The sequence below is a fragment of the Manacus vitellinus genome, unplaced genomic scaffold (assembly GCF_001715985.3).
Source record: "Manacus vitellinus isolate BGI_N305 unplaced genomic scaffold, ASM171598v3 scaffold_1_pilon, whole genome shotgun sequence".
In the NCBI taxonomy this organism is placed as follows: Eukaryota; Metazoa; Chordata; class Aves; order Passeriformes; family Pipridae; genus Manacus; species Manacus vitellinus.
The window spans coordinates 41,973,051-41,994,141 of record NW_021939396.1 but is presented as its reverse complement, the minus strand read 5'-3'; the positions used below and the strand labels follow the sequence as shown (position 1 = coordinate 41,994,141).

Genomic DNA, 21,091 nt, shown 5'->3' with positions numbered 1-21,091 from the left:
ATGCTGTTATTCACTGTGGACATAGCATTCTCAGTTGGAAAGGCAGAAAAATGCTTAGAGAAACAGGCAAGAATACTTACTTTTGTGAAAGTTAAATGGAAATTTTTGCTTCACAGAAGTGGGGAGTGAGACAGAAAGCAATGTGGATTCTGAATTTGGACGGACTCATTTTGATGACCTGGTTCCATCCCCGACATCTGAAAAGGCTTTCCTCGCCCAGATCCATGCCCGGAAGCCAGGGTATATCCACAGCGCTGCTGCCACTGGCTCTCTCCGTAGTGACATGTGGGTACCTGCTCAACCTTCTTAATCACATTCTTTTTCTTTTGAAAACAATGTGCAGCACGCAGTATTTTCCCTCAACTATTTGATTACAAAAAAGAAAAAGCATAAATCCAAGTGAGGACTGCTTCACGATTAGATAGTAGGGAGCTCTGTAAAGGCCAGAATTTAGGATTCCCTCAGGAGTGAGCTGTCTCGCATCCAGCCTGGTACACTCAGGCAGCATAGAGGCTGTTGGGCAGATGTTCTCCCTAATATGCTCTGCAGTCCTATTCTCTGCTTATGCAGACTGAGGGGCCTATTAGAGCTCACTGAGAAAAAAAAGTTTTTAAATGGAAAAGACAGAATGCTTTTCATTGACCAACTCAATTGATCAACGAACAGATTTATTTTTAGAACCTGAATCTTCCTTTCAGAGACAGTACGGATCTTTCTAGTTATTTTTAGTTCAACCTCTTTGTATCAAGTTATTCAGAACTTTTGTTACTCATTTCCTTAGGGAAATGCCTTCAGCTGAATATGCCCTTTGGTGTACTTCATCAGTGCCAAACCACTGGAGAGGGGAAATATCAGACATGTTTTCCACTGCCAGGAAAATACTAGCTAGTGGAGCATGTTGTTGGACTAAAAGTATCCCACACTCTTCATAGCTTACAATAAGGGAAGTTTTATTGACTCTGAATGTCATTCATCTCAGGAGGCTATTTATTAATGTCTTTAGGGTTACAGAAGATGGAGACCCCTATGTCAGAGCAGATGATGAAAATTATGAGAATGACTCTGTCCGCCAGCTGGAGAATGAACTGAAAATGGAGGAGTACCTGAAGCAGAAGCTGCAGGATGAGGCATACCAGGTGAGAGAAGGACACCAGCTGCCCATATTTCTCCATAAGTGAGAGATGACAGTGCGCCATAGACACCCAGTGCCATCTAACCAGTCCTGGGCTCTGGGGTGTGATTTCTTCTCAGTTAATAGAGCAGCTACATCCCAAAAACTGCTGCCACTTTTCAACAGACACATGCATCTATCCTTTGTGCGTATCCAGGAAGACCACACTGCCTGAGGCACACAATGGTCGTTCATAAGCTTAGCAAAGGTACCAGGTGGGACAGAATTGCCTCTGAACTTGTTCTCTGCCTGTGCCTACCAAGTCACTTAGACCTAATTGCCCCCTACCATAGATGCTGGCTATTGGTGTCAAGCTGTGTTGCTATTTTCAGATATTTTTTTCTTCAGTAGCAAAAACCATTCATAATGTTTCTCCAGTGTGAACTGAAGCTAAAGTGCAGTCTGTGTGTTAATGTCATTGTCAGAATTTGAAACTACAGAAAAGGGTCTGAAACGAATTTTATCCCAGGGGACCAAGTATTCGACAGCCTGGGGATTTCTTATTAAGCACCTCCCTGAGGAAGTTCTCAAAGGGCATTTGTTGAAGAGTCTGAGTAAAGCAGATATGCCAGGGGGAGCTGGAATTCTGTAGATATCCATGTCTGCATCATGATCTCCACTTCGGCTGGGTGTAATGGATTATTGCCAGACTTTAAGTTATTCTGGCTCGGATCATCTGAATATAAAATACATTACTTTTTATAAAGTTGGTAGTAGTGTCAGTAGGAGGGCAAACCTAGTTCAGTTATTTGGGAGTAGAGCTGAACCAAGCAGAAATAACTCTTTTCCCACATGGTGATCAGTTTGAGTTTGAACCTCACCCCTACAGAACATAGACCGAAAGATTAAATGGGCTAAAAAGACCAGATTAGGCAGGTTGTGAGAGATCAGAGATATGCAAATGAGATTCAAAATCACTTCATGGGCAGGAATTCTTTAAACTGCTGATTTCTGGGAGATAACAAAATCTAGCCTTTTTTTCTGGTACTTTTCATACAGTGTCCAGTGCCAGTCACTTTGGAGACAATGATCTGGGACTGACAGGCTTGTGATGGAATGAAGATTGGCTGCTTTTTTGGTCTTCTTTTCTGTAAAGCTGCTAGGATATGTTAGTCTTGTAGAAGTTCATCAAGTCTTATGAAAATTGCAGGTAGTCTTGAGGTTGATGTGAGCATCTTTTTGTTGTTCTTGTTTATGTAGACTGGCTACGTGCCCATGATGGCTTACCAAAAGTCATTTCATTGCAAAGGTCTTTAAGGACATGACGAAAGGAGAAGAATTGTTTTGGACTATTTACGAAGGCAACAGCGGGTGACATGGGGGGATTGTCAGAATTTTTTATCCGAGATAGGAAATGGCAAAAATCACAGCCTTTAAACTTCTGAACAGGATGAGGAGGTACTGCTGATAAAAAGAAAAGTAATTGTCACTTATAAAGAAGGGGTACCTCAATGGTCAGAGCTGTCAGGCATCAAATAATAAATGTTATTCTTTCTGGTAAAAAATCCATTTTCTTCAAAAAGAATAATAGACCAGTTTGACTGTATTTTGATTACAGTACAGAAGTGCAATATATGGCAACAGTGTTCCATGAGTATCACAAGTTACAAGGGGATTTTGTGCATGCATAAAATTCAGTATGCATGTGCACCGCAAATAAGGGCAGTAGAAGTTATACGTTGGTCAATGCCACTGGGTGTTACTCTTGCTTCAGTCAAAACAGAGCTTTTCTGCTGTCCTCCACCAACATTCCCAGAAGAAGGAGAGGAAATCTCCTTATCAGTGTCAGAATAAAACTCCTTCTGAATTTAGGTCAGCTAAGACTACACCCAGGTGAAGTTTATTCCCCATTGGTTTACAGTATTTGTTGCCACCAGGGGAGCAATAAAAAAAGAAGGCTTTTTTTTTTAAAATATATTCACTGAAGGAACAGAATGTCCTCATTCTAGACAAGTTCTGTTTAACAGCATTTTTCCAAAAGAAATTTCGTGATGTACTTTACTGTCTGTGAGATTGTCAGCTCCTATCAGGCAATGATTTGACAGTAGTGACTTGTAAGTAGAATCTATTTTTAGTTGATAACCACAGACCCAAAGCATGAGAAGTCCTTCCCAGTATGACTGATGCCATTTCAATTACAGAGCGGGTTTAAAGGAAGCAAGAAAAGGTATTAAGTTAGTAGGGACTACTAAGATGATTAGGAGTTAGTTTGAGTGTCATGTATTGATCCTAAGACATGTGCTTTGGCAGTGGCTTGTTTTCTGCAATTTGCTGTTTATTTGTGGCATTTTGCTATTCTATTCCTTTATCTACTAATACCACTGAGTATAAAGACACAACTTTCTACTTGCAAAAACAAAGGAAAATTGGGAAATTTCTGTTTAGGGTATCCTGTTGAACCAGTGAATAGTAGCCAGGTCAACTATTCTCATTTGCATCAAACCATTGGAATTTATTACAAGCTATTTTACTGTCTGTACTCACATGTACACTGCATTCATCTGGATTGCGAAAAAAAGCTGGAAGCTGTAGCTATCCTAGTGCAATTGTCAGCTGAAAACTGCGGGGAGGAACTCATACTAAGGTTACAGAATGGTAACTTCAGTAACAATCTGGTAACCTTTTTTATGTTATTAAATGTCTCACTTTGTGTAAAAGCTGCACATTTAGAGAAACATGTAGATGTCGTGTAGCATGGAAAATACTTGGTCCAAACCCACTCTTGTTATTTTGTGTCACCTTGTTTCCAAGCAAGATTTTCATGCTAAACTCTAAATTAATATTAAAGTATGAGCAAAAAAAGCCAAGATACATGGGGAAATGAGGGACAGGGAACCTCAAGGAGGCTTCTTTCTTTCTTTTTTTTTTTTTGAAGCATGTTGTAAATAACAAGTATCCATATCAGAAAAAAATCCCCACATATTAATGCACAAGTATAAATGCTAACAGTGCTTATCCTTCCACATCTGCTTCCAGTTGTGTTCTTGTTACAGTCTTTTGCTGGGTGTGTTGTGTAAGACAGTTTTCATTGGTTTTATTTTCTGGGTCCCTAATTGCTCCCTTTATTTCTAGGCTTTTGCATGGCTTTCTTCAGAATAATACACTGCCTGGCTGCTCACGGGCTTAATTTGTCATCTTCTTGTTTTCTATCCTTTGTTATCTACAGGTCAGTTTGCAAAGTTGAGTGCAATATCCTTCTCTCTCCTCTCAAGTAAGTATTATTATAATTTAGAAGACTGTTTGGAATTAATCCTCATAATGTGTATTTCAGTTGCAATGCACCTTGAGACATCTGAATGTGTATGAGGATGCCGTTTCTTTCTTCTTTTAACCTGTGTTGGGATGCCTAGGAATCTCTCTAAAGCAGTTCTAATTTACTGAAATATGCTCCTAGTCCTGAGGATTCCCATTAAGCTATCTTTTTGTTTTGTTGACCATCAGAGTGAGAATGTGGGCTTTTCATCCCTAGGGATGACAAAAAATATATTAGCCAGTACAGAGACACCTTATCCAGAAGATAAGGAATCAGATTACATTTCAGGAGACCTGAGTTTAATTCTTTTTAATGCTTTAATCAATGCTAGGATAACTGAAATAAATAATTTCTGGTGAGATCAGAACATCTACTCCCATGTGTGAAACAGAAGTCAGGCAAATATTACAAAAAACAATCCACCAGCTGCTTAACCACAGAGGTATCTTCAGATGTGTTGTGGAAGGTTAAAATGCCCCAATCCAAAGTGCAAGGCACTCAGCTACTAGCTAGGGTCTGGCAATTCAGACATGGTAAGAAGATCTATAAATTCCCTGCTGTCCTGTATTCAGGTCATGTTCCTTACACATGCCAACCTCACAGTTGCAGCACCGAGATTAATGCCAAGTTCAGCAATTGTGTTTTTCTTCAGGAAGACAGACAACGTCTATTTTTATGAAGTAGCCTGTTATTCTGAACACTTGCCCAGGAAATGGGAGGCCACACATTTCCTTTTTGCCTCATCTGAAGCTGTGGGCTCTACATTTCTGACTTCTTAGGAGAATGCCCTGCTGTGATGATGGCAGTGAGACAATGCTGTCCATCCTACTGAGACACTGAACCATGGGGTAATGGGGCCAGAAAGGCAGGAGAAGTCAGAATAGGGATCTGAGTCTGGTCTGTAAACTGAGCCTCTTCCTCAAAGCCAGAACTAATGGCAAACAGAGGTCAGTGATCAAATGGACACTACAACTTGGGAGCAGGGTCCTGTTCAGATGATCCCCTGCTCCGATAATCAAAACCAGTGAACTAGCCTGTGCCAACTCTAGCAGGAACTGATATCGTTGCATTTTGTATGCCATGTTTTATGCTAGACCTCCTTATTTATAAGACAATTTTGATGGCAAAACTTGACCCTGATTCAACGGGTTCACAGCTTCTGCTGACAGTAAAATTTGGCTGTTAAAATGTATACCTTGTGAAAGTAGCTGCTAGTAGGTATTTCCAAAGCAATGTCTCTTGCAGCTAAAGCAGAATAAATGGATGTGAAAAGCAAATAAACTGCAATACCCAGAGTACTATAAACACCAAATAACTGCTCATAAAAATTGTCCTACTTTGCCCCTCAGGTTACATTCATTTTCTCAGTAGTCCTGTTAAAAATATGAGCTGTGTAGAGTTTCCTAAACATTGACAGCCAGGAAAATAAGTTTTTTTATTCTGTTTTGTTGCAGTTGTCAGTTATAGATGAGGTCACAGGAAAAGGAAAATAGATCTTTCAACAGCAATGTATGCATATAACTGTATATAGTGGAAATGTTATATAGAACCTAATTTAATTACAGTTTGCAAACTTGCAAATAAGTTGAAAAAAATCCTTTTCATTAGAATTATAAAACTGAGGCAATTCCATTTAAGGTTTCGTTTTTTGTTAGGAAGCAATGTTAACGTAGTGATGTGAGGAAATGCATATTGCTGTACAGCCTGCCTTTCTTGAAAATATGTATCCTGTCTCAAATTAGCAGAGATCTGAGACTACTATCTCATCTCCTGGGCGAGAAGCATTTTGAAATCCTGTCAAAAAGAAGAAAGAGTTTCATAGTGAAATTCTTTTTGGCTCCCAGGGAAGCCCTTCAACCAGTAGCAAAGACTGTAATATTCCCACCAGCTGTAAAAGCCCAACCATACAGAAATGAACATTCAAATCTGGTGGATTTGGCATTTCACCTACATCCACAAGAACAAATTGTATTATGGTACATTATGATAAATACATCTACATGCTGTGTGTCTTAGTCTTCTCAAGATTCACTCTCTTGTGAATATGGAAGTCTGTCATATCTTGTGTGTTTTACTCAGTACTTACATTTCATGGCGTTGGAAAAGTAATTTCAAAATAGTTCATATCAGTCATGATACATAAAGTGCTTTTGCTTTTTACGTTGGATTCTTGCTTCGAGCTTAGAAACTGCACAAAGAGTTTTATTTCTAAGCTGTTATTCAGTCACTAATGATACAAATACAGTCCATATGACCCTAGATGGCCATATGAGGTAGAAAGCCAACAGACTTTCCTATCTCACAACAGTATTACATTTGTGCTTATTTAAAAAAAAAAAAAAAAAAAAGATGAGGGAAATGAGATCAGTTTATCATAACTGCATATGAGTGATATTGCTGCTGATGGCCAGCCACAGAGTTTTGTCCATTTCCTCATTTCATTAATCTGGGGTTGGTGTCATTTGATTAGGGCTTAATGCAATCTATTTGCATTTTTAAAAGTGCCATGTACAGTTTTCTGGAATTGATTTTGGAATAACATCTAGTATAACAAATTCCCAAATTCCGAAGACAGTAGGTGATTCCAGTAATATATAAAACATAATTAATCGTGTTTTCAGTTTACTTTTTATGTTAAATGTACTTGTTTTATTTTTAGTAAAGTAACAGAGTGAATTTGAGCTTGTTTTCAGCAGGCACTAGGCAGATCTTAACATCGGGTGAACCTGCAACTTTGATGTTATTTTACCTCTGTCCCCTTGATAGCAGTTGGTTTTTTGCCAAGGATAGCCAATGGGAGCAGAAAACCTCCATTTCAGAAACTGGTTGAAAAGTCATTTTCAATTAATTGCTGTTGACTTGTGCAGTGAACATATTCCCACGAGACCTACAATTTCCTAGATTTTCTAAAGCTATTCTTTCTTAATGCTGGCACACATTTGAGTTGGTCGTGCCTAATTCATTTATATGCATTATTATAACAGAAAAGAAGGTGTGAAAAGCTAATACAAATCAGACCTAAAGCATCCACTGAGAGGGAGTACAGGGGGGAGTCTTTATTAGAGATTTTGTTCTCAGTTTTTTAACAGTGATTCTCCCTCTCTCAATCAAAACATGTAATAATTTCAGTTAAAGACTCAGATCCATTCCCACTCCAAACCCTCTCACTCACTCAAAACCTTATAAACTGTTGTGGGATCTGGGGCTTTGAGTGGCTGTGGGTGACATTTTCCACTGCAAAAGTGCCTCAATAGTTTGTATTGAAACAGGTGGAATTTTTTTGAAACACAAAACCCGCAAATCCTCTCAATTTTTTTTATATTAATACATTCTTAAAAAAATACTACATATTCAACTTGACTGTTTTTCCAAGACAGAAATCTTACTGAGTAACACTTCCATATTTTTCTCATCTCTTGCTTTTTTTTTTCCCCAAACTCTGTTTTCATGTTTACCAGCAGAGATTAGGAGTATCTCTGCTGGTAGAGAGATGGTGTGGTCAGTCCAGTCTGCCCAGTGTGCCACTGTGAGAAGGGCTTGGTGTTGGCTAAGCCAAAGGGCACAGATTAATTGTTTAAGTGCTGTGAAGATACAATTGGCCTGCATCCATGTTTTTTTCTGAGAAGGAAAGATTTTAAAGCTAGCATGCAGTTCACTGGCTGTTGACATTTTCAGCCCTTTGCAATGGGGACTCCACCATTTACTGTTTAGGAAAGATGGGACACAGGATCCATAGCCCAGAGTCCAAGTCAGGTTACTAGCCCTCAGCTGATGGACGTGTGGGTGCTATATTTGCTGTGTCCACAGCCTGAGGTCTCATTTCCCAGCTGTGCCCTGGCCTCTCTTCAGCTCTAGGGCCCTAAATGCTGCTACTCAGAGCAGCTCACACACTACAGTTCATTCCTTGCACGGATTTCATACCGGGAGTTCAGGAGATCACAGAGGAGTGATGGTTGGTGTGTTGGTTGACTGGACCCTCAAGAAGCCATTTGGTCCAGTCTCCCACCTGATGCAGGTCTATCTGCAACACAAGACCATGTCAGCCATGGCTTTCTCTAACAAAGATTAAAACTTACACAGATAAAAATTTCACCACCTCCCTGGGCAGTGTCATCCTTCTTGTACCTTTTATTTTGTCCTCATGTCCAAGCTGAACCTCCCAAAATGCCTTTGTCTTTCTTCTGTACTTCAGCACTGCCAAGAAGATTTTTGCTGTGTTATCCCTGTAAATACCCTTCAAATAGCTGCTAACTGATCCTCCCTTGACACTTCTGCCCCAAGCCCAGTTTCTTCAGCCTCTTCCTCCTAAACCAGTGATGCAGCAGTGAAGAAGAAAGATACAGGCTGTAGATGAACTGCTCATATACGTATAAGTCATACTCTACTAGCACAATCAAATGATTCAGCATCTCTTTTTGGTTTTTTCCTGAACAAATACATAAAAACCAGCATTATCAGGACCATTCCATTTCAAAATAACAGGAGGCTGGCAGCACAGTAATTTTCAAAAATGTCTGCTACATTCGCTCAGTTATGTTTTGGTTTTCATCTTTATTTTTCCCCTTAAGTCCTCCTCTTCTTAGCATGTAGGTTTAAAAAAAAAGCTGTAAAAGAACTGTGACCAAGTTAACAGGGAAGAAGCAACTTTAGTGAATTCAGTTCTAAAATTACACAAGTGATAGGGGTGTTTTTTAAAAATCACTGAATGATAAGTAACAGAAAAGAACCTGTGGATTCTGTTACAGAAAAGGTCAAGAAACAATTTTATATCATGACAAATCATATGAGTCTTGACTTGGAATTAATTTTGGCACTTCTAAAATGTTGCAATGAATTTAAAGCTCTGAGGTTCATTAGTACTCATTATTTCTTGTATGAAAATCTCTCTATCCCAGTGCTGGCTGTGGAATAGAGAAAAGCCTTGAGAGAATTTAGAATAACCCTTCCCACACTCCACCAAAGAGAAGTAATTTATCCAGAAAATTTGAAGCAAACCCAAATACTTAGCATTACTGTCAATGTCATCTTAATGCTTCCCATGCTTCACAGACCCCTCTTATTTTACTCTTGTGGTTTATAATGATACTGTCAAGAAATATGAGATGTTCCTATATTTTAGGATATTAGGAAAAATTTTGTCACTGACAGAGTTGCCCAGCACTGGAATAGGCTGCTTAGAGAAGTAGTTGCTGAGTCACTGTCCCTGGGGGTATTTAAAAGACAGGTGGATGTAGCACTTGGGGACATGGTTTAGTGGTGAACATGGGAGACCTGGGTTAACAGTTGGACTCAATGATCTTAGAGGTCTTTTCCAACCTAAATTATTCAATGATTTACATAACCCTGAAATTGAACCCTGAAATGGCCAGTCTTCGTGAACGAAGATTTGGGAAAGGTCTCTACCCACATTTGTTACAAGCGCGCTGGTGATACAGGGCTTTGCAAATGCGGGTAAGGCCTTCCAGCCTGCGCAGTGGATTTTTTAGGTGAGACACAGTGTGCCCTGAACTGAGCCCACCCTTTAATCCTGAGGTTCATCTGCCGGGACCGAGTGAGCTTGGACGGTGGCAGCGAGGTCCTCAGGACGTAGGTTTGTTTAGAGTGACCTTCGCTTAGATGGATGGCCTTACAGGGCTGACGAGCTCTGTCTGCCCGGGTTTAGAGTTGTCTTTCTCTTCTGTGTGTTCCGGGGCTCCCCTCTCATCTCCCACAATGGCACTGTCCGCACAGGCGAAGCTCCCATTCTCTCGCTCCTTGCCGGGCCCAGCGCCCAGGGCCGGCCGGGCCGCCATGAAACATGAGTTCTAGGGCTGGCCCAAAAAAAAAAAAAAAAATCAGTCTTGGGCAGCTGAGAACTGACCTCTTCCACGCCTTTCATTTTCATTTTTTGGCTGATTTGTGAAGAGTGAAATATTCCTTTACTAAGATTTCCGAGTAAGTTTGCAGACTTAAGCGGTACAGATGCATGTCTGATTTTTAAAACATATCATTTAAAATGTACCTCAGACATTTTTTATGAAACTCTCATTATACTTGCAGTGCAGGTTTCCTTTCCTGTTGTCAACGAAATGTTAATGCCTGTCTTTTGTAACTGCCTGACACAAGGAGACACTAAATTAAGATCATCATAACATTTGGAATGCATAAGTATTAGGGAATGGGATGGAATTGTTTGTGGTTGAATAATTAATACAATCAAATGGTGTCAGGAGGGAGAAGCAGCAAGCTTCTACCTGACCTTTCTTATTCATCAGATTTAACTATTTTTGCTGAAGTAATCTGCATTTCATCTCCCATCTTGTAGACCAGCCTTATGCCTGAAATGAGTAGAAAAGAATTCATGTCAGTAGGGTGTGGTATTACGCTGTTATTATCGTATCTCATGCAATGCAGATGGGTTTTCTCTCTGAGGTAGTTCAAGAGAAAAAGGGCTGAGCTCCTTAACTTTGGAAGAGTCAAGTATGTAAACAGTGTCCTTACAATAAACATGCCAAAAACGGAAGTTTGCAGTATTACCTGACTGTAGATCCTGACATAGTTCTGAGAAAGAGCAGCAGTAATCTATCATGAATTTTCCATTACCAGCTAACATGTTGATGACTCCTCTATAGGAATTTAAGATACTCACTGACGCTTCAGGATACAAAGGAGCACCAGGAGAAACTGGTGCACCAGAGGACTAGGCTGTTTATGAGCTATTGTAAATCATCCTCTTCAGTAACTACAGGTTCTTTTAGACAAAGTGAAACATATCCAGGGCAAGTAATATGTGTGGGGATGCTCATCATGGTGAGGGACTGTTAATCGAGTGGCTGAACACTGTGCTCAAGGGGAATAATCCATGGGTTTGCTACCAACAGCTATTTATAGAGTGACGTGGAAGGGGAAAATGGAAGGGAAAATGGGAACACTGCAAATCTGTGTCAGTGTAAACTGAGTTACCCCGGGATCCCTCAGCAGAGCAGGGAACAGTCTTCTTGCCCAGGGCAAGGAGAGTTTCCAACTTCACATACCCTGTAAGTTCTTGTTTACAGCTCAATTACCTATGGCTCACCTAGGTAGGATGGCTTTTTCCCTGTCTTAACTCCTTAAGTGGTAACCACAGGAACTGTCCAGCTCCTGCTTTTCTCTCTCAATAAAGCAGCACTCAAAGGCTCTACTTGCTCTGCCTGTGTGGGTGCAGCATCTTAAACCAGCACTCTTTAAAAACCTTCCCTAAACATTTCTCAACAGGGAAGCTGCAGTCAGACAGACAATGAAAGCTATGTAAGAACTGATGATGAGGAGAGCTGCTTTCGGACAGACGATGAAGAAAACTCAGCTGCAAACTTCACAGAAGAATGGAACCAAGAGGTGCAGCGTCTCTTGACAAAAAAATCACATAACTAAGTTCTGAGGACTGTAGCACAGTACTTTTGTTCTAAGAGTTGTAGTTTGTAGATGTGTGTTTTTGACAACAAGACTTTTGTTTAAAGCTAACTTATATTAGCTACATCTTCTGTAACATGGCTCATTACTGGTGAAGCAAACAGACTGATGTACGTACTGCTGTTACACAGGACAGTGGTATTAATAACTCACGTGAACCCTTTGCACATGATATTGAACCTGTTCAGTTTACAATGACAATACTGTTTATAGATAGAAATTTGATTTCTGAATACTTTGAGATTTTAGTAGATTGGTTTACTATACACTGTACATTTTTTTCCACAGATGAAATAAAAAGCGACAATTATGCATTTAACACTGAATAATAATACTCCTGAGTGTATATATCTAGTAGCCCAAAAAACAAAGTACCAGACTATCTTTGCAATTTGTTTGCAAGTCTTTAAATTAAGGCTTATACAAAATGTACTAAAATAATAATTATAATAATATAATTAATAATAATAATAAACTTCTCTAATTTAGGGCTAATGTGTAACTTAGGAATGTTTCTTTCAAAATAATCTAACAAATCAGCCATAGAAGTTAGTGTAAATATTTTTTTTCCAAATAGATATCATATACAAAAGGTGACATTCAAATGATATAGAATCTAGTTTTTAAATCAGCACAGATCTTCTTAAAACTGTGAACTATGTTTTGAAATACTCGTTGCTAAAGCTGTTTATAAACCACAGGTGCCATAAGATCCCTGAACTGACTGATGTTACGTATAATCCTCCATGGTATTGTTTCATTGATGTTTTAGCTTTAGTAGGCATGTGTTCAACAAACTGGCTATTTCCATCTTTCTGCCCCTCCTCTCCTCCCCACCCCCCCTCATTATGTTATTTTCGAGGCCTTCAGCTTTAAATGTACAGGCTTAAAGTGCGCTTGCAACTGTTCTCTTTTGATTTCCGAATGTGTACTGCCTTAGCCAGCCACCAGATGTTCTGCATGCTCTCTTGGAAATGTGTAGTGAGACTCCTTCAGAGCTGGATGGAGAAATAGCGATCAGTGAAAAGCACAAGAAGAGCGGTGGATTTTTTCAAAAGGACAGGCATATAGTTACAGGGTTGGAGATTGGTCTGGTTTAGTATTTTTCCAGTATCAAGGCATTTCAGGAGAAAGGAGACTGACCTGGCCATTGTGGGTTAGACAGTGAGACTGCTGGCTAAGAAGTGTTTGCTCTGCTGTGACTACAAACCTACAGATGTCCTGAGCAGGGATTGACACACATCAGCTGTAACGTGCTCCCCAGAGCACACTGCTTGGAAATAAAGGTGACACTCATATGGCACATAGCACTGCCCTGCAGAGAAACCAGAGCCAGGCCCTCAAGAGCTGGAGCAGCAGCAGTCAGGGACACCAGGAGATGTTCCATGCTGGCTGCCCAGCCCTCCTGAGCTGCACAGTGTATGAGCTCGGGACCACCTCTGTGCCAAGGTAATTTTACTGTCCTAATACAACATTAGGCTTCCAGTACCTGGCTGATCTGAAGTGACACTGTCTAACGGCCCTAAAAACAGTGGTGTTTCATACAGATATTTCACACCAGCATAGTTTGCCTACAGCAAGTGATGAGATACCCATCTAAAGCAGGTGAACAAGGCTTGTCTGTCCTTGCTTTCATGGTGACATGGATGTGCACTGCCATATTTACGTGAGATTGTAGCTCAACCCAGTAAATCCACTTGTTTGCATGTACTCTCCAGGCTCATGGCTGTTTCCCTGGGCACTATGTGTTAGGGAATGAGTATCTGTATGAAAGAGCTGCTGCCATTTTTCACTTCTATATTGTTTTATTGCGTATGCAGATCTCTTGTCCACATCTCCTTGCATATCTGTGCTTGGTCTCAGACATCCAAATGCATACTAAGGGTTCTAGATATCTTCATGTAAGCTTTTCATTTTTGCAATCACTGGTCTTTGCTCCTGGGGTATGTGCCACCCTAGCAAGGCAGGCACCATATCCTCCACTGCCTCCTCCTCCAACCTCCTCTCAGGAATGGGTTAGCCTCCACTAGTGCCTAGCACTCCATGTTTGAAGCTACTCCAGTGAACCTGTAGACATTGCTGTCAGCTCAGGATTCCAAGTAAGCATTTTCTGAACAGGAAGAAGACAGCTACATGCAATGGCTGATTAATTCTACCCATGTCATGTTTAACTGTACCCAGAGTAAGAGATCCCTCTCATCATCTTATCATCTTAATGTCTGCGTGCTCATTATCACCATGCTTAAAATAGATGCAGTAAACTAAATCCATTGCAAGAGCTTCTGAACTAGGAGTAATGACTGAAGTTCACTAATCAAGTACTTTTCTTTTAGGCTGGTGTCAACAAGGTGATCCCTTAGAGCTGGAGTTCTGGGTCCCTTATGCCCTGGAGCTCTGAGATGAAGCACCTCTTACTTAGCTCTCCAAATGTCTATTTTAAGCATTTTCCAACTGTTAAGCTGGCTGCATTTTCACCCAGCTGGTCTTTGTCTGTTTGTTGAATATTATTTTGGTTGTGGTTTGCGGTCATTAAAACAGTTACAGAAGAGGTCCCTGGCATGGCCCTTTTCTTAACTACCAATGGCCCACCACAGCAGTCAAAACTCCAGGTGGTTTTACTGTCACTGGGGGAAAACCAGTGGTTTGGAATCAGGAGACAGGGATGTGAAGATGTATAGGGTCCTTGAATGTCCAAAGCGAAGGTGGAGAATGGGTTGTCTGTAAGTAGTAATGTTAACTAAACTGCATAAAAAGGTGTGTGGCCTTTGTTGTGATATAATATGTATTTTCTTATATGCATGAGCCAAATTGTTGCATCATAATTTATCATAAGTGTGTCCACCTTTACTTTCAGTTGTCATCTTCTCCCATCCTTATTGGTTCTTGGCAATTACTGTAGATAGACCTTGTAAATATTGCAACCTCGGGTTGCTGTAATCACGTTGGTTCAATTCAGCAGACGGAGCTGTGAACAACAAGCACTCCACTGTGTCCTGAAGACAAAAGGGCATTTTTACCTTTGAACCAAAAAAATTAAAAAAAGTATGAGGAGTTACATCTTGAGGCTACTAACTGTAAGACATTTTTAAAAACTACTGTACTTGACACCACTTGAGACAGATATAGAGACACTAAAGATGTCACGATATTCATTGGTATTGTAACAGAACTGCTATTGTATGGGGTTTTTGTATTGCTGTTAAGTATTGTTTTGTGTGTGTGTGTTGGAACCTACTGGGGACATGTTATATTTTGAAGTGATTAAACTATTTAATTGTGTGTCTATATTTTGGAATGGAATTATTTCTTCATTAAAAAGATTTTTAAAAGGAATTTATGGAGCATCGTGTTTGTGGCTTTTTATGGGTTTGGATGTCCTGTTCCATGTAGCCCAAGCAGCGTTTTCTTTTAGCAGGGAAGGAAACTCCATCTCCATGGTGCAGCAAAAAGTCTTTTCTTCATCCACACTGTCTCCTCTTCACAAGAGAACTCCATCCACCTCCTTTGGAAGTGCTTTGAACATGGTACAGAGCAGTACCCGCTTTCAGTAGCCCAAGCAGTTTCTTCTTTCTTCCTTTCTTAATTTTCTGTATCTTTAGCAGTTTCACATCCTGAAAATGCAGTTCCCCTGTCTGTAAAATACCTGCCCCTGTATCCACTTAACAGCAATGAAAATGACCATAAGCAGAGACACCAGGGCCTGACAAGGTGCCTGGTACAGACTTATGAGGGGGGACCCTGGTCCTCAGGAACCTAAACTACCTGCAGTGGTGTGATTTTTTCTTACCGTCTGTGTTTGTCTGGCCTTAGAAGGAGCAAGACCTTGGAACCGACACATGGCTTTACCATACACAGTTACTTGTTTTATTGCAGAAGGACATAAAGTCTTTGTTTTTCCAATTACACTTTGAAGATATCTTTCTATATCAGTTGTTGGTAATTACAACTGATTGCTAACCTAAAAGAGCATGGCAAGAGCTCCTGCTTAAAGCAACAAGTTTGTGTCCTGATGCAGTGCTTGGAGGTACTTCATCAGGATGCAGCAGTGTATGGAGGCAGTGCCCGGCTGTGCTGCTGGCCCGTGGTGGGAGCCCTTCCCAGCTCTGCCACTGCCATGGCAGAGCATCCCACTGGCAGCTCAGTGCAGCCAAAGTGTCGACAGCTGTGCACACAACATTGTTAGCTGGCCAATTAGTTACACCAGGGTGAGATCTGTTAGGAGGAAAGCAGTAGCAGCACACCAAAAATATTCTCAATATACTTACCAGATATCCCAGTGTCTTGGGAAGCTGATAAAGCCAAGTCTGCTGCCTCCTTCAGCGTTGACTGCTGTGGTAACCTATAAATCACCAGGGTTTATTTGCCCTAATTCCCCTGTCTACACAGTGACGTTCTTCAATAAAGAGGATCATTTTACACTGTAAATTATTTGCCAGATCTGCTGAACTTTGCCTCCACAATCCCAGTCCAAATTCATATCCGCAGGATTGTAATGTATGATGACATATCGTCAGCTCATGAGGATAGCTCTGTTTTATCCATGCATAATCCCAAATTGCTGTATTTCTTCCTAACCCACAATCAAGTCTGTGGCCCTTGGGGAACAAAGGAGCCAGTGAAAATTAATTTACAAAGGCTGTTTTCCTCTTTCCCTCTTGGTTACTCTAGTTGCTTTCTGCTCCCCACAAGGAAAATAGACTTATATGGGAAGAAACAAATTGTTTCATTTGCAAGAGGAAATAAAATAAAAATGCCAAAATAAAACCAGTAAAATTTTAAATAAATAAATAAATAAGTGGTCTAAGATGGTACATTGGCTGCATCAGCACTGAACTAGGGGACTAAAAGCATCTGGAACTTTCTAAAAGCACCTGGGAATTTCATTCAGCTGCACACAATTCTATGATCACTCTTCCAAAATTTGCCTGGGAGGCCTGTTATTCAGCAGCTGCATATTCCCGTGCAAGCAGCCCTTAGTTCTGGGTGAAACTTCATAAGAGAGTAATGCAGGAATATGAAGCTGAGTTTATCGCAGAAATAGGTTATGTGGAGTAGGAAGAGAAGTCTCCTCTATTGTTGCACAAAGAAAAATGCATTGAAGAATTTCATATGCTTCAGGATCATCCCGTGTAATACCCCAGATAATCTGCATATTAAGGATTCCTCTTTGCTTTCTCCTGAGTGATTGTGACCAGTTGAGTTGCCTGTGGATTACGACGGCTATCCCACACTGTCAGCACTGCACCAACACACCTTTGGCTGTAAAGGGCAAAGCAGCAGAATTAGGCTGCACCTCTCCCTGCCTTCCCATTTCCCTGGGAACAGGTCTCAGATTGGGATAAGCCTTTCTGAGGGCCCACAGTTCTGGAGCTTTTTAAAAAAGAAGCTGTTTTGGGGAAGCAACCTCTTAAGACAAGGCTGGGGGCTGTGCACAGGTCAGTAGGGGAATCATGCAGCCACATCATGCTAACTAACATAAGGTGGTTAATGCAGCTTGGAGATATTAAAGACTAAAGAGATAGGTGATGTTAAAGAGTAGTTGCTTTTCTGTGTCTTGGAAGGAAATGAAGGAGGCCCTGGTGCATTTTGTCATTCGTATGTGATGCTGAAGAATGTAGTTTGCTATTTAATACAACAAAATTTACCACTAGCAAATTAATTTCCTCATGACTTACATTTTTTGCAGAACACTCAGCAGTGGCCAGATGGCAGATGTGTTAGGCCTGCTGCTTGTTATGCTAATTGTCAGCCGTAAAAGCATGAAAGCTGCCCAGTTAACACTTCTCCCCTGCTTGCTATAGCCCAGCTTTGCTGTTAGAGGCCAGCATTGCCTGCAGCCAGCAGGTTCAGTCAAAAGAGGCACCCTTCAACTGCATGTTTTGACTGGTTTTCTTGTTACTGCTCAGTTCAGTTTTGGCCCCTTTTTGGTACATTCCTGTCCAAAAAAAGCATGGGTCAAACTGGTTTCCAGTATGGGGATGTGTCTGTGTGCACCTGCTTTTGATCTTCGCAGAGCCCAGATCCCTGAAAGCCTCCCCTAACCCCAGCCTGAAGCACTGAGCACCCACCCCTGCTCTTTCTCCCTCTGCCACATGCACCTCAGTACAATTTCAAGATGTCAGGTGCTCCTCACCTGCACCAGCATTTTTCTTTGTGTTTTTCTGGGCATTTCAGTCTCACACCAGAGCAAAATGAGATTTGCCTGAAACCTCCCTGAAAGCTGTTCAGCACCGCCTCATGGAGCAGAGGCTGCTGCTCATCTGGGAAGGACATTTCTCACCTCTGCCCTCCTGTCCCTCTTCCCACAGAAGCTGCCATGGGGCCCAGACTGGAGTTTCTCCTGGGTGGGATCCCTTGCTCAAGTCAAAAGGTGTTTTTGGAATCCAAAATCCTTCCCTGGTTTCACTGAACATATTTGTACCCCTCTGCCACATAGAGTTACCTCCCCTCCTGCACCCCTCACTGGTGCCAAGTCCAATTACACTTCTTTTTTTTTTTTTTTTTTTTTTTTTGCTTATTTTGCTTTGTTGTTTTTTAAAGCTTCTGGCAGTCACTTTAAATCCCCAATAAAGTTATGCTCCTACACCACTGCTATCAGCAGGAATCAGGTGCTTAGCAGGACTCTGCACTTGTTCAACATCTGCCTTCATGTGAAAAACCAAGAGCTTACAGGCTCTGTAAGAAACACCTTTCATCACCATACTTATTATGTAGGTACAACTAAACTTAGAAAACCCCCCCCCCAAGAGACCCCAGCTCTGACAAGCAGCACAGTTGCCCTATCCACAAAGTAGAAAAGTTGCGTTTTAGTGCTTTTAAGTGCCACTGTGTGCTCTCCAGAGCCAGTTTTTCATTTGCTACCTATAACTGCATCCTAGCTCTCAGCTCATTTGCCCAGAGACCCCCACAGCCCCCAGCAGACTGAGGGGCTTGAGCCCTTCTTGTTTCAGCTGAAAGGCTGACACTCAAGCTAGTGCAGATGGTAATTGGTACTTGAGGGAGCGTTGCTTCCAGGGAATCCTCTTATCACTCGCTCTGAGTCATACGGTTACTGGAGGACACTTCACCAGAAACACATTTTCTGCCACGTTTTCGATCTAAGCTCTCACAAATTAACTGAGTTCATGTATAAATGTAAGAAGGAGGAATGCAGAACACTTTTATAATGTTGCAATTATGAGAAATGTATGCAGACAGACACCTGTTCACCAATTAAAAACTGGGTTGATATAGAGGTTATACAAAGTCTGCACAGTTCTGTATTGATTGTTTGTCTGGCAAAGTGATAATCAACAGAAAAATTAACTGGGTTTGACTGCAAGTTAGGATTGCCAAGGCTGATGGTGCCCAGAAGCAGAAAAATTAAACTGTTTTATGTTTATCTGAGGATGCTTCACTTAACCTAACAGGAGAAAACCCGGAGGACTAAAACCAAATGAAAACCAGATCACTGGTTCAGTCGCTATTCAGTGGCCAGCTACTGCTTTCCTTGGGAAGCAATTCATTATTACATTTTGCACTGCTGGGAATGAAACATCCCATCAGCTCAGCTAATGCTGCCGAGTAGCAGGTGGTTTTCCTGCCACGAGGACACAGTGGGCACAGTCCTGCCATGGCTGGGCCATTAGGTACAGCTGAGGTACACCAACAGAAATTTGCTCTAATAGCTTTCTCAATCTGATAGCAGGACTGCATCTGCTTAGCCCTTTAATAAAAGGTGATGAATAACCATGGGGTGTTTTCCCTGGCAGCTGAAACCTTTTCCAAGATGGAAATAATGTTCATGTCTTTAGTCACCTAACAGATGAGACAGAAAAACTGGTGGCCTTGTCCAGAAACCATGAGCCAAGCCTAATTCTGGGGTGAGGTTTCACACTCCAGCTGTGTGGCCAGCACATTAAAAAAAACTGGGAAAGACAAGACTTGAGTTGTGTTGAGTGTCTGCGTCATGCCCTGTTGCCTAGGTAGCTACATTTAACATTCAGGGACTTGTTTCTAGGAGTTATGAGCTAGGGAGATAAACAAGCTCTTTTAAGGATGCAGAAGAGAAGAAGACTCGAATTTGGTTTGTTATATTTACTTTGTTGTGCTCATTTAGACATTCATGGTCTAATGATGACCCAGAAACACAGATAGCCTGCGGAAGTGTTTCCCTTGCTCTCTTCAGCCAGCTTTGTATGCCTAGCCCTGTATAATCCCTGGCACGGACACACACCCCCCCCCCTACACCGATCAGTTTGTTACGTTAAGGAAAAAGTGACACTCTAGACTGCACAGGGTGAGTCAAATGTAGTAAGAGGCTACCCTCTCCAGTTTGCATGGGTCAGGCTGCTCTCATTTTCACTGTACAAGAGGATGAACAGTCCTCCATCAGGTGAAGGGGAGAGCTGCACTGCATGTGCCCTCATGCCAGACCCCCAAGGCAATGTTTACCATACCCTACCAGAGGTGGTATCCATCCACATCCCACGAGCTGCCTTCTTTGCCTCACAACTAAGGCACCAGTTCTGCTTTTGTGAGATCCCATTGGTGTGAGGGTTCTGATTTTACTGCACAGTGGCGACCAAATCCTCTGGCCTTGATTTTGTAACTTCAGAGCAGGTAGATGCTGCAGTGCAAGCCAGGGTCCCACCACAACAAACATGGGCAGGTGTCTGTCCTCCTCCAGTTCATTCCTCCAGAATCAACTGGATTGGAAAAGACCAAGATCATCAAGTTCATCCCTTGATCCAACATCAGCGTGGTTACTAGACCATGGCACTAAGTGCCACATCCAGTATCATCTTAAAAACCTTCAGAGGTGGTGAATCCACCACCTCTCTGGGCAGCCCAGTCCAACGTCTATGTAAAAAAATTTACTCTCTCTGTAAAAAATTTCTTCCGAATATCCAACCTAAACCTCCCCTGGCACAGTTTAAGACTGTGCCCTCTTGTCCTACTGCTGGTTGCCTGGGAGAAGAGACCGACGTCCACCTGGCTACAACCTCCTTTCAGGTAGTTGGGATGCTCCAGGAAAAACACATGAAGGAATTACAAAAAGACAAGGATGTTCACCTGCTAACATGAAGTATCAGTAGACATAACTAGTTGGCCTCAGGCAAGTTTACCTCTGAGATGCCAATACACAGTAGCTCTTTGGAGGGTCAGCAAGAAGCGCTTGCCCATCAGCCTCACCAGATTGAAGCAGCATTAGTGCAGCTCCCCAGATCCAGAAAGAACTTCTCTTGAAGGGTACAGTA

General features: G+C 41.5%; 1 protein-coding gene across 8 annotated transcripts in view; it reads left to right on the top strand.

Moving 5' to 3' along the window:
* DTNA (dystrobrevin alpha) overlaps positions 1-15,185 on the top strand; it is a 183,566-nt gene extending 168,381 nt beyond the window's left edge. For all 8 annotated transcript variants that reach the window (XM_018080470.2, XM_018080513.2, XM_018080506.2 and 5 more), the window contains 4 exons: positions 117-285; positions 1,004-1,136; positions 4,338-4,382; positions 11,658-15,185. In XM_018080470.2, the coding sequence (XP_017935959.1) occupies positions 117-285; positions 1,004-1,136; positions 4,338-4,355 (320 nt within the window). In that variant the 3' untranslated portion in view covers positions 4,356-4,382; positions 11,658-15,185. The remainder of the gene's footprint in view (positions 1-116; positions 286-1,003; positions 1,137-4,337; positions 4,383-11,657) is intronic.
* The last annotated feature ends 5,906 nt before the right edge of the window (positions 15,186-21,091 follow it).